General features: G+C 41.1%; 1 protein-coding gene across 1 annotated transcript in view; it reads left to right on the top strand.

Moving 5' to 3' along the window:
- Nucleotides 1–1,287: 1,287 nt before the first annotated feature.
- The window catches only part of DLAT (dihydrolipoamide S-acetyltransferase), a 39,160-nt gene continuing 26,541 nt past the window's right edge, over nt 1,288–13,906 (top strand). Inside the window, exons 1-8 of the mRNA XM_053593694.1 lie at nt 1,288–1,591; nt 2,030–2,131; nt 2,517–2,641; nt 2,783–2,936; nt 4,766–4,892; nt 7,497–7,684; nt 8,729–8,882; nt 12,531–12,598. Coding sequence (XP_053449669.1) covers nt 1,319–1,591; nt 2,030–2,131; nt 2,517–2,641; nt 2,783–2,936; nt 4,766–4,892; nt 7,497–7,684; nt 8,729–8,882; nt 12,531–12,598 — 1,191 coding nt within the window. The 5' untranslated portion in view covers nt 1,288–1,318. The remainder of the gene's footprint in view (nt 1,592–2,029; nt 2,132–2,516; nt 2,642–2,782; nt 2,937–4,765; nt 4,893–7,496; nt 7,685–8,728; nt 8,883–12,530; nt 12,599–13,906) is intronic.

Raw genomic sequence — 13,906 nt, forward strand, 5'->3', positions numbered from 1 at the left:
AATGTGGAGATGTTATATTTCTCAATTACATTGCCTACGTTATTCTGTTAGGCAGCCGCACCTGCTTAAACGTTTCCAATTTAAGTAGGTATCATATAGTATCTACGGGCTGTTTAATTTTCCAAATTAACTGTTAACAAAGTTAAATGTTTTTAAATCTTGGGGTTTTTTGGTTTCCCCCCGCTCCAATTCCTTGTGTTTTTGGCATTCTCTGACCAGGACTTAGTGATGTAAATACAGCACATACTTCCAGCCTAATGCCACCTTCATCTCAGAAATGATGTTTTCTAATTATAAGATGACCTTACAATAGAAGTGTACCTAACAAATTTGTGTAGATAACTTTTCGTCCATTAATTGAAAAGGCATACATTCAGCAACCCAGACACGCTTCCTGTCTTAGAGGGCTTATAGTAGTTTTGGTAGGAAACATTTCACACAAAACAAAGCATTCGGTTATTTAAAAGGATTCTATTTTAAAATAGGGGATAACACATTTCTTTTAGAAACCTGTATTTTCATACAGCAAATACACTCAATCCTGCTACAATACACCAGAATGCGGACGTGTCTCTTCCTCGTGACTGCCCTTCACACCATTTGGAAAACCGGTTCACATCTCCGGTCGGGCCACAAACCAGAAATTCAATCGTTGTAACTCAGTACAGCCTATCGCGGGGGAAGCCCCAAACATGGTCACTTTCGGATCCGCAGAAGCAGAAGGCACATCACCTGGACTCTTCGATTCCCTCTGATCCCCCGCGGACAGTTCCTAGCTACTTTCTCCACCGGAGCGCTCCAAGAACCCAGCCCTTAGCTGGCCTCAGCTGGCCAGTCCCGCCTCCGGCCAGTCCCCCGCTCGCTCCGCCCAGTTCCTCAGCGCTTGGCCACGCCCCTCGGCCCACTCGCAGCTCGGCCGCTATTAGCCCGCGCCTCAGCGCCTTTTTAGACCCCTCCCTTTTCGCTCGTGCCCTTCGCAACCCTCCCGGCCCGTTTTTACCCTTGGGGATGCCTCTCCCAGGACGCTTCCCCCGCCACCATCTTCTACCCTTTTCCGCATCGTATTTCTACCCAACTCGCGCGTGCGTTGGCTTCGCTGGGACGTCCCGGGCCCCGCGCGCCCCGGTCCTAGCTCCGCGGAGGAAAAGCGTACTCGCCGCACCGTTCTGGTCTGGGGAGGGTGTAGAGTGAAGCTTCGGGGCCCGTTTTACGACAACGTGCGGCTGCGAGGCGCGGCTGACGGCAACGCTGCGCTACTCTTGGAGAGGTCACTCCGGAGACGGCGTTGGTTTTGGGGTGGTGAGGGGTTGGTGGCAGTATGTGGCGCGTTTGTGCTCGAGGGGCCCAGAATGTAACCCCGAAGACAGGACTTGGGGCTCGGTGGACGGCCTTGCGGGAGGGACCTGGAGCTCCACGCGTGACCCCACGGTCTGTCCCGGCTCCAGTTCGTTGCAATAGTAACGGGTATGGTGGGGTCCGGGCACTGTGTGGCTGGAGCCCCAGCTATGGGGTCACGCCTCGGAACCACTTACTGCTGCAGCTTTTGGGATCGCCCAGTCGCCGCTGTTACAGTCTCCCTCCGCATCAGAAGGTGAGCCCGCAACTAGTGTCCTTTTCAGGACCCCGTTGTCCTTCAGGGCAGACTTAGCCGCAAGGATCTTAAGAGGCCTCGGTGACCCTCCACCCCTCCTAGTGTCCGTCATCGCCCCTTGTCCAATACTCAGCTTTGCTGTAGGTCCTGAGCTTCCCTCTAGTGATTTATTCCATTGAAAGAAGAGCTCCAAGCCTTGGAAAGGCCGTATGCAAAACATCTGAAGTTTATGCTTTGTCAGACCCACAGACCTGTGGAGGAGGAAGCTTGTCACTGGAAATTAGGAACTTCTGGTGGACAGGACTCCCTTTGTATCCCAGTGTGTAATGGGACTCAGTAAACTCTTTGTATGAAATTGAGTTGAATGAAATCTTAAGCCAGACTGAGAGTTAGGTAGCCCTTTTTAAAATGTAGTGTTTTCTCTTTTTACTCCTCCAGGTTCCGTTGCCTTCTCTTTCTCCTACAATGCAGGCAGGCACCATAGCCCGTTGGGAAAAAAAAGAGGGGGAAAAAATCAATGAGGGTGATCTAATTGCAGAGGTAAGTAGTTTTAAAATTTGGAGATGAATTCAGAGGGACTAGCTTTGCTTAACTGACCCTTAGTTTGGATGGGCTTAGTTACCAGTTTGCTTAAGAAACGTGAGATGTTTTTCACAACTTGATATTAAAGAAAATTGATTAGGTAAGTTGTCAGAAGCTCTTGAAACTGAAATGTAAAAATAATTTCTTCATTTAAATCTATGATAGAGGCTTCCTGTGACTGCTAAACTGTATAATTCACATAACTGGTATTTCCAGCTATGTGAATTTGAACAGTTTCTTAAACCTTTCTCAGCCTCAATGTAGTACACAGGATAATTCTATACAAGGGAATAAACTACATACTAGTGGTACAAACCCAGGCTGCTGTGTTTTGTGTTAACAGGTTGAAACTGATAAGGCCACAGTTGGATTTGAGAGCCTGGAGGAGTGTTATATGGCAAAGATACTTGTTGCTGAAGGTACCAGAGATGTTCCGGTTGGAGCAATCATCTGTGTCACAGTTGCAAAGTGAGTAGTACCCTTGTAATGTGTGGTGTATTTTAACCCAGAATTGAGAATGAGCAGTTAAAGATTTTTGAAGACTGTTTCTGTGGGAGCTGAATCTTCTTTATAACCCCCTTATGTTTATCCATTCTTTCTCTTTCTTAGAGCTGAGGATATTGAGGCCTTTAAAAATTATACGTTGGATTCCTCAGCAGCGCCTACCCCACAAGCAGTCCCTGCACCAACCCCTGCTGCTGCTTCTGCTCCGCCACCTACACCTGCTCAGGCTCCTGGTAGCTCATATCCCACTCACATGCAGGTGAGGCTCTGCCTCTTGAGTGTTTGCACTAGATGCTTTATTACTCACTCTTTTGTTTTATGGATAGCTATTACATCCTGCAAACTGGCCTTAAATGTCGTTAGTTTTGTCACTGGGAGTATATAGAGATTTTAAAAATGAAAATTGTCAACTTTTAATACTAGTTGTTATTTCCAGCTATGTGAATTTGAACAGTTTCTTAAACCTTTCTCAGCCTCAGTGTAGTCCACAGGATAATGCTTGTCACTTCTTATTTAAGAACATTATGTTACAGATTTTGAGGATGATTTTTAGGTGTATATACTCTCTGTGCAAATAGTTTATAGTAGCTCTGAAGTACTGCCTGTTGAATGAAAGTCCTAATTGATGTTTTTCTTTGACATGTGATTTCTTTTCTAAAAGTAAATGAAGTAATCCAGTAGTATTAATAAATGAATAAACTGGCTTGGTGCCTGTAGCTCAAGTGGCTAGGGTACCAGCCATATATACCAGAGCTGGCAGGTTCGAATCTAGCCTGGGCCCGCTAAACAACAATGACAACTACAACCAAAAAATAATGGGTGTTGTGGTGAACGCCTGTAGTCCCAGCTACGTGGGAGGCTGAGGCAAGAGAATCGCTTAAGCCCCAAGAGTTGGAGGTTGCTGTGATGCCACGGCACTCTACCCAGGGTGACAGCTTCAGACTCTCTCAAAAATAAAAATAAAATAAACGATTAAACTGACAATAAAGATTAAGTGTAGAATAGGCATATATAATAGCATTTCAGCAAGCCCAAAAGCAGTGAGTGTAATCACTGTTCATTCTACTAACTAACTCAGTTTCTAAGAAACTCATTCATTTTATTAGGTATTAGAGTTACCCCGTGTATATTTATTCATGTTTTAGATGTTGAACGTGAATAAAAAACCAGCTGTCCTTTTGGTAAGTCCTTCTTGTACTAGCTGTCCTTTTCCCAAAGAATTCAGACTGGAACTTTTCCTTAATTTACTTTATTTGTAGAAATTTTTATGTAGGAATCATTTTCTATTTTGGAAATAATCTTCTACCTTGTAGTCTGTTAGTAACAATCACTAGCGTTGAAATTTTGCCTGGGTGTTTAGTCCACATTTATTTTGTCCTGTTGAGCAAATTCTGTTTCATTACATAAAATGGGGTCTTGCTCTTACTCAGGCTGGTCTCGAACTCCTAAGCTCAAGGTATCCTCCTACCTCGGCCTCTCAGAGTGCTGGGATTTCAGGCGTTAGCCACCTCACCTGGCCCAAGACAAGTCTTGCTTGGTTGCCTAGGCTAGTATGCAGTGGCCCCATCATAACTCACTACAGTCTCAAACTCCTGGGTTTAAGTGATCCCCTGCCTCAGCCTTCCAAGTAGTTATGACTACAGGCGTGTGCTACCATACCTGGCTAATTTTTTAAATTTTTTGTAGAGATAGAGTTTCACTATGTTTTTCAGACTGATCTTGAACTGCTGGGCTTAAGCAGACTTCCTGCACCAACCTCCCAAAGTAACTATGATGACAGGTGTGAGCCAGTGTGCCTAGCCAGTGTTTAGATATTTACTGAGGAACTAATTTTGACTGAGGAATCTTTTCCACCCATCCATTGCTTTTAACTTGGATGGTCAGAGTATGGTTGATACTATAAAACTTGAGATTTGAAGGAAGGATGATTTAACTTGTGAGAAGCTATTGAGCTATTAAACTTGTGCTGTGATGGGTATTTGGATTGTTATAGCAACTGTCATTCTGTGAAAGTATGTAAGCCTGCCTGAGTGTTACTGTGTTCAAGTCTTTTGAGTATTTATCAACAACATGTGTTTGATTCTATAGGTACTTCTTCCTGCCCTCTCTCCCACCATGACCATGGGCACAGTTCAGAGATGGGAAAAAAAAGTGGGTGAGAAGCTAAGTGAAGGAGACTTATTGGCAGAGATAGAGACTGACAAAGCCACTATAGGTGAGATTTCTTCAGCTCTTAATGGTTGAGGCACTGAGTTTTCCAGTGAGGAAGAGGATTGCCATTCTTTCCTGTAAAGAGTGAGTGATAAAATGAAAACTTTATAATTCTTAGGATTAATTTCCTGGAACAGAATATTTTCTAACAAAAATATGCATAGTCAGATTTTTCTGTTCTATACTGCACTCATTAAATCAAAATATATCCTCTCTGAGATTTTTTTTAAGCCAGAGTTTGCTTTCTTGGCTTATTATATTACTGAGAAGTTATATCAGAAGTGCCACAGTCTAAACTGGGTAGAGGAAGGAAAGAAAAAGTAGGAGAAAATCATCTCCAAGACAAGAAAATAGCAAAGAATTTAAGGTGACTTTGAGGGAAAACTGAAACAAGGATTTAGATTGTTTTCACAGTTTGAGAATGACTGATGGAATGTTTATACTGGGGGTGCTAAAAAAAGTATATGCTTTTTTTTTTTTCAGTTTTTGGTGGGGGCTGTGTTTGAACCCACCACCTCCGGCATATGGGGCCGGTGCCCTACTCCTTTGAGCCACAGGCGCCACCCAGAAGTATATGCATTTTAATGAGATCTTGTTGGAAGTAAAGGCAGTCATTTCCCCAAAGTGTATGAATTGTAGATAAAATGGATATGTATGGCGTGTCTATGTACACTTGACCAGCAATAATATCTTCAATTCAACTTTGAGAAGTAACACATAGATAACATCTCTTAAAATGTGTATGTATTTTTAAGTAGTCTGTGTGTTTGATACCATATCATATTTCCTCATATCCTCTTTTTAATTCATTTTTATGCTTGAAAATATATAAACAGTCATGTATTTGTGATACTTAGAGATATTTATAAGTATTATGAATTTCTTCCCTCTGCTTCATAATCACCATGAAAGGGATGGCTGTCTGTTTCCCAGAGATGTAGTGAGTGATTCTGGGAATCCTTTGCATTGGATGTTTTTGGATTGTGCTCTTCAAACCTTGTCATTCCTAAAAGGCACCTTGGGGGCAAAGGGGAAATTGATGAGCAGGACCCTACAGTGTTCTGTCCCTCGTACCCACTGCCACCAGAGCAGTTCCTCTTTATCTTTTTGCATGTTATGCTTCCTCGTAAGATTTTACTGCAAGAAAGGATTCTGTTTCTTAAAAAGAAAAAAACAAAAACTTTGGAAATAATAGATCTGTTTCTGTGTTTAACTTGAGTACTAATGTCACTACTACAGTACTGATATTCTAGAGACTGGTTACTAGAGGTAGTAGTACTACCTTAGTTAAACTCTTTAAAATCTATTGTGGCCCAGGAGCCTTTTCCTTTTAAATATATATTTTATTGGGTATTAATTCAGAAATGGAAAGATTCATCAAAGACGTGTTTATCAAAGAAAGGCACAGTACCACAGAAACCCAATGTCTAGTGGACAGAACTTGTCCTTTCCAATGGCCTTTTCTTTCTTTTAGGTTTACTTTGCAACCCTGAATGTTTGAGTTCCTTGCAAGAAAAGCAGTAGCTGAATAAAATGAAAGTCATTAATACCATAGAAAACCCAGTAATGCTGTATTTCTTTACATTGAAATATTTGATGTGGTAGCAAGTATAATCTCTTTGAAAATCCCCAAAGATGCTTTTAGGGCTGAAATCTGATATCACTATCTGGCTTGGTAGCTCCCATAATTTGACATCCATGTGGTTCTGATCTTTAGAAGTACATCTGTGAGTCTGCATGGGAGTTACCCATGGAGCTATTTTTAATAACAATTTTCAGAATTAACTGCAATGATCTTTCGTAGTTTTATTTAACAGATATTTATTTAGTATTTACCAAGTACTGTTTGTACATACTTGAAAAACGTTGGCTTGGCGCCACATACACCAGAATCCAGCCCAGGCCTGCCAAGCAACAATGACAGCTGCAACCAGACAATAGCTGGGTGTTGTGGTGGTTGCCTGTAGTCCCAGCTACTTGGGAGGCTGAGGTAGGAGAATCACTTAAGCCCAAGAGTTGGAGGTTGCTATGAGCTGTGATGCCACAGCATTCTACCAAGGGTGACAAAGTGAGACTCTGTCTCAAAAAAAAAATATATATATATATATAGTGAAAAATGTCTGTTTAAATTTATAACATCCTTATGAAGTTGATACTATTATTATTCCTGTTTCATAGGTCAGGAAACTGAGAGAAGTTAAATAACTTGGAAAAAAAAGCTTGAACAAGGAAAAGCCTTTAATTGGCTCCACGCCCGTAGTGCAGTGGTTATGGCACTGATCACATACACTGGGGCTGCTGGGTTCAAACCTGGCCTGGGCCTGCTAAAACAACAATAATGACAACTACATTAAAAAATAGTCAGGCGTTGTGGCGGGTGCCTGTAGTCCCCAGGTATTTGGGAAACTGAGGCACGAGAATCACTTAAGCCCAAGAGTTTGAGGTTGCTGTGAGCTGTGACACCACTGCAGCCTACTGAGGGTGACCTGGTGAGACTCTATGTCAAAAAAAAAAGGAAAAAGAGAAAGCCTTTTACTTAAACTGTGCTGTGGCTTTGGAGGGATAGTGAAGGCTTTTAAGTCCTATATGTTTGTTCTTTCTTTTTAAGGTTTTGAAGTACAGGAAGAAGGTTATCTCGCAAAAATCTTGGTCCCTGAAGGCACAAGAGATGTTCCTCTAGGAACTCCACTTTGTATCATTGTAGAAAAAGAGGCAGATATAGCAGCATTTGCTGACTATAGGCCAACTGAAGTAACAGATTTAAAATCACAAGTACCACCACCAACCCCATCCCCAGTAAGTATTCTTCTGGAACTGAGGAAACACCTTGTTCATCTCTAAATTAAGGAATTTTGATTAGATACCTTACGTTGCTTCCATCTCCAAGTTTGCATGAATCAGTAAGGAGATAGTCCGTTAACATTTGGGGAGACCTGTAGGATATGTTGCACTACACCATTAAGCTAATGATGGATAGTTTGATACTTGTGGCTCCACCCTTCTACCAGCTCTCTTGAGTCCTGCTGAGAAGGCAGCTGAAGTGACATGTTCTCTTTCTGTGTTAGGTGTAGATATCATGCTAATGGAAGGTAAAGCTTCTTTTCCCATTTTTTATTGAATTTACTGTGTAATCACTTTTTATCCTCTTGGTATTTACGTATTATAGTAACTGAATCTGAATCTTAACATAACTTGTTTTGCATAGAATTTAGTATATTACCATATACTTTGTACTGTATACCGTCTACCTTACTACTATACACTACCTACGTGAACTTGTTTTAACTCCAAGCACAGGTAACACATTAAGCTCTACAGATGCTACAATTATGTGAGTTTAAACTAGGTACATGTTTATCAGAGAAAATTTGATTTCTGACTATTGTACATTTGTGGGGAACGAGCAAGTAGAGTGTTGGTTTATTTCCTCAGGTACTTTGCAACATGGGACCTTGCAGCATAATTTTGAATTTTGAAATTTAGTTAAGTAAAAACAAAAAACATGTTGGTGATATAAGAGAATGAGAATAAACAGGTAGCAAGAGATTATAGTGAAGAAAGTCTTTAAGGACTTAAATACACTGGTCAAAAGTATTAAATTCCTGTTTCTTCATGTTGTCATGGAGTAAGACAGCTTGACTTTGTTCTTTGACATGAATTATTGTTCTAGTCATTCATATTGTTGTATTGGTTAAACAGGAAAAAAGTGCATCATGATCTTTGGAAAAAAGATGAAAATATTTAATTAAAACAACTTTAATTTCTTAACAAAATGTAAACACAGTCTTTCAGAACAGTCTTTGAAATGGTGGGTTAATAATTTGTAATTTTTTTCAAAAGGTGGCTGCTGTTCCTCCAACTCCCCAACCTTTAGCCCCTACTCCTTCAGCCCCCTGCCCAGCTACTCCTGCTGGAGCAAAGGGAAGGGTGTTTGTTAGCCCTCTTGCAAAGAAGTTGGCGACAGAGAAAGGGATTGACCTTACACAAGTGAAAGGTAAATTTATTTCTTGGATGGGGTTATAAAGTTAAAATCTAATTGAATATTCTCCTTAAGACCATCTAGTGCAACTATATATAGTTACCTTAACTGGAATAGTATGGGAAAGAGTTAGTAATTTTATCTGAAGGGAGGGCAATATCTCCCTTATTGCCAAAAGGGAGACTGTTTTATTCAGTCTGCCTAGGTTCTCCCTATACAACTTGGATACCTTTTTTCATTTTCCATTGTTGGCAGGAAACACTTAATTTTTGGTGAAAGTATATGTGCTTATTCATCAAAGTTGGGTTGTAGGAGTTGATTGCATAATAAGAAATCTCTAATTGCTAGGTGAACTGAATGTAATAATATGCAAAGTAGAATGAAACATGAAGTTGGGGTGATATGAAAGTTCTCACCCTTTCATTGTTTGGTTTTTCTGCTGACCCCATATCCTGAAGCTGTCTTGGCAGCCCACCTTGATACACCTCATTAGTATAAATTCCAGGCTGGCCAGGCACACTGACTCATGCCTGTAATCCCAGTAATCTGGGAGGCCAAGGTGGGAGGATTGCTTGAGCTCAGGAGTTGGAGACTAGTCTGGACAACATAGTGAGATCCCATGTGTTAAAAAGAAAAAAAATCCAGGCATGGTGGTGCATGCCTGCAGTCCTAGCTATTCAGGAGGCTGAGGCAGGAGGATTACCTGAGCCCATGAGTTCAAGGTTACAGTGAAGTATGATGATGCCACTACTCTCTAGGCAACAGAGTGAGACCCTGTCTCTTAAAAAAATAATTAAAAAATTTTTTTGTTATGGTAGAAAGGGGTTTGTTAGGAATAACAAAGGATATTCTTGCTGGGGGTGGCGGCTCACACTATAACCCTATCATTCTGGTAGGTCAAGGCAGGAGCATCTCTTCTTGCACTCAGGAGTTGAAACCAGCCTGAGTAAGAGTGAGACCCCATCTCTACTAAAAATAGAAAAATTAGCCAGGCATGGTGGTGTGCACCTGTAGTTCCATCTACTCAGGGGCCTGAGACAGGAGGATTGCTTGATCCCAATGAGTTTGAGGTTGCTGTGAGCTAGGCTGAGGCTGTGGCACTCTAGCCCAGACAACAGAGTAAGACTGTTTGAAAACACAACAACAATGAAAAAGGTACTCATCATTCAGGAAATTCAGGAGCTCCATGCCAAGAACATGCAACAAAGACCAAATGTATTTTATATTATACTGTGGTGATGCTAGTCAGAGACGATTGCTTGAATTCATGTATTCAGAAATCTGTAAGCGGTAGTGATTATAAGATCTAGGATTTGACCTTAGAAGCTCTTGTGGGTGGGAGGGAAATGTTGGAGCTGAGTAGGTGAAAGAACTTAGAAGTCTGGTTACGTAGACAATGGGTTGGATGCAAATTAATCTGAATAAATAGAAATAATAATGAGTTGGTAGATGAGACACAGTGAAGAGGAATAGGTTATATTGCTTATGATGCTCTGTTGTAGCCTCCTAGGGAGCTAGGCCAAGAGTTTAAAAGGTTTCAAGTAATTCCTAATAGGAAATCCTTGTGGGTGGCTGAAGCTTAGCGTGAGGCAGGTGGTACTGCGGGTTTCCTGCTTTGGAGGGGCTGCTGTGTGTAGATCAACCTCAGTTGTAAGAGGGGATTATGGTTTCTGTCTTTTATAAAGGAGGGGAATCTAGTAGTACTGCCACCTCTGTTCTAGAGCTCTGGTGAGGATAAATATAATCCTAGCCAACTCGGTTTAAATAATGAAAGAAAGTACACAGTGAGAGTGCTTTTTGAAGTCTGCCTTGAGGAAAGATGAACCAGTTTGATCAAATTTTTTTCTAGAAGTAGGCTAGTGTAAAAGGTATTTTTTTTTTTTTTTTTTTTTTTTTTGAGACAGAGTCTCACTTTGTCACTCTTGGTAGAGTGCGGTGATATCACAGCTCACAGCAACCTCAAACTTTTGGGCTTAACAGATTCTCTTGCCTCAGCCCCCAAGTAGCTGAGACTATAGGTGCCCATTACAACGCCTGGCTATTTTCTGGTTGCAGTTGTTGTTTGGCAGGCCTGGGCTGGGTTCAAACCCACCAGCTCTGGTGTATGTGGCTGGTCCCCTAGCTGCTGAGCTACAGGTGCTGACCACAACACCCAGCTACTTTTAGAGATGAGGTCTCACTGTTGCTCAGGCTGTTCTCGAACCTGTGAGTTTAGGCAATCCACCGCCTCAGCCTCCTAGAGTGTGTATTACAGGTGTGAACAACTAACTGCCTGGCTTTATAAAAGATATTCTAATAACTAAATTCTGAATCTCTTTAGAACTAAAGGTCAGGATTATCTGTTTGGGTCTAACATTAAGCTCAAGAGTTGTAGATGAAAGGAAGGAGGATAGAAAAAAAAAAAGGAAGGAGGAAACTGAATAAAAGGGAAATTAAACCCATTTCAAAAACTTTGAAGATATTTTCTCAGGTGTGACAGTGCAACTTGTTCCTTCATTGTCTCTAACACAGGCCTGTATAGAGCCTGTGAGAAAACTGTGAATGATTTTAAAGATGAGATAATTGTAATTAAGTCATTCATTGGAATTAGCTGATCAACACCCATGTAGTAAAACTATGTTTGTTAGTGAAACTCAGTGGAAAGCAATCAGGTGGGAAGGGGCAAAAAGGGAGGGGTAAATTCCCACTGTACCCACCTGGATACAGTGCACACCATCTGGGTGATGGGCACACTTACAACTTTTACTTAAATTGTGCAAAAGCCATTCATGTAACCAAAACATTTGTAGCACCATAATATTCTGAAATTTAAAAAGAAAAGTTAATCATCCTCTTTGGGGTAAAAAAATTGACTTCCACAATTTGTCCAAAGCAGTTGTCATCTAATCTATTGACATTGTACAAAGGGAATTCTTTATAGTCAAGTGAATCCAGAACCCAGACCCAAATGAGGTCTATTTCATGGTTCAAAAAGGGTTTTTGTTTTTTCTTTGTTTGTTTGTTTTTTTCTTTGAGTTAACCAGGAGGCAGCAGCTAGTATTCCTTTTGGATGTATAAACTGCTCAGCATTATCTTGATTCCAGTATTTCTCAATTTAACGGTAAAGAAGATGGAAAAAAAGTACAACTTAATTAGGTAAAACTTCAAAAGAGAAATAGATAAAAGAATGTTTGCTGTAGTTAAAAAGAAAAAACCCAGGGTGGCGCCTGTGGCTCAGCGCCAGCCCCATATACTGAGAGTGGCAGGTTTGAACCCGCCCCCCGCCAAACTGCAACAAAAAATAGCTGGGCATTGTGGTGAGCGCCTGTAGTTCCAGCTACTCAGGAGGCTGAAGCAAGAGAATCGCTTAGGCCGAAAAGCTGGAAGTTGCCATGAGCTGTGATGCTACAGCACTCTACCGAGGGCGACAAACTGAGACTCTGTCTCTATTTAAAACACAACAAAGGAAAGACCCATTACTGATCATGCAAGCATGGATTAAAATTAACAGTTGACAAAAGCTGGTATTCTCAGCACCTCAAGGTTCTGGGTGATAGTTGTGATCCCTTCTGAGTGCTTCTGGTAGTGAACTTCTAGGAACTTACGCTGTGGGATCACAGTGTTGATCTCTTCGGGGAGCCATTGGTGTGATGTCACGTGTATGATATTTATGTGTCTTTCCAGGGACAGGACCCGATGGTAGAATTACCAAGAAGGACATTGACTCTTTTGTGCCTGCTAAAGCTGCTCCAGTATGTCATATTTGGTGCTTACTCTTTTTGGCAGTTTACTTACACAGTGGTTTGTCCCTCTGTTAGACCACTTCATAACATTATTATGAATGAAATAGCTTAACCGGAAATATGTTTTTTCTAATTTTAGCAGTTTAACAATACAGACATCCCTTGTTATCTGTGGCAGATTGGTTCTAGGACTTCCCTCAGAAACCAAAATCCATGAAGTCCTTTAGATAAAATGGTGTAGTATTTGAATATATATAGCCTATGCACATCCTCATGAATATGTCGAATCATCTCTAGATTTTTTGTAATACTTAATACAGTATAAATGTTATATAGTTGTTCTGTTACATTGCCTGTGGTTCAGTTGGTAAGGCGCCGGCCCCATATACCGAGGGTGGTGGGTTCAAACCCGGCCCCAGCTGAACTGCAACCAAAAAATAGCCAGGCGTTGTGGCGGGCACCTGTAGTCCCAGCTACTCGGGAGGCTGAGGCAAGAGAATCGCTTAAGCCCAGGAGTTGGAGGTTTCTGTGAGCTGTGTGAGGCCACGGCACTCTACTGAGGGCCATAAAGTGAGACTCTGTCTCTACAAAAAAAAAAAAAAGAGAGAATAACAATATGGGGAAAAAGTCTATTTGTTCAGTACAAATGTACCCAATTTCCTTCATGATACTTTCTATCTGTAGTTGGTTGAAACCGTGGATGTAGAACTCATGGATGTGGAGAGCCAACTGTAAAAAGCGTGTTTATAAGTTGGTTGACTAGGGTTTGTGTGACTGATTAGTCCACACAGAGATTCAGTTTAGATATCCAACTTTTGCTTCATTGTTTAAACTGAGATAATCAGCTAAGTATATGGAAATGATTTAGTTATTCAGATGTTTGCTTTGAAATAAAAGAGATTGCCCTTTTTTTTTCTTTGAGCCACAGGCACCGCCCGAGCTCTTTTTTTTTCTTAACATGATTTAGGATAAAGTATTAGCTTGTTGTATTTGTTTCTTAATCCTTTCAATTTAAGAATGCTTTGATTGCTTTTCTTGAAGATAATTTTGCAAAAACAAAATTATTTTGACATAACTAGTCAATGAATGTACTTTGGTATAAAGAAAGATAACACTTAAAACATAATTTCAGAATTGAAAACGTGTTAAGCAGTCTACATCCAAGCCCTTTTTGCTCCCTGGGGTTAGGAATAGCTTTTCATCTATAAAACTTAGTTGTTTGGGGCGGGGCCTGTGAATCAAAGGAGTAGGGTGCTGGCCCCATATGCCAGAAGTGGCGGGTTCAAACCCAGCCCTGGCCAAAAACTGCAAAAAAAA

Source organism: Nycticebus coucang, chromosome 6, assembly GCF_027406575.1.
Source record: "Nycticebus coucang isolate mNycCou1 chromosome 6, mNycCou1.pri, whole genome shotgun sequence".
Lineage (NCBI taxonomy): Eukaryota > Metazoa > Chordata > Mammalia > Primates > Lorisidae > Nycticebus > Nycticebus coucang.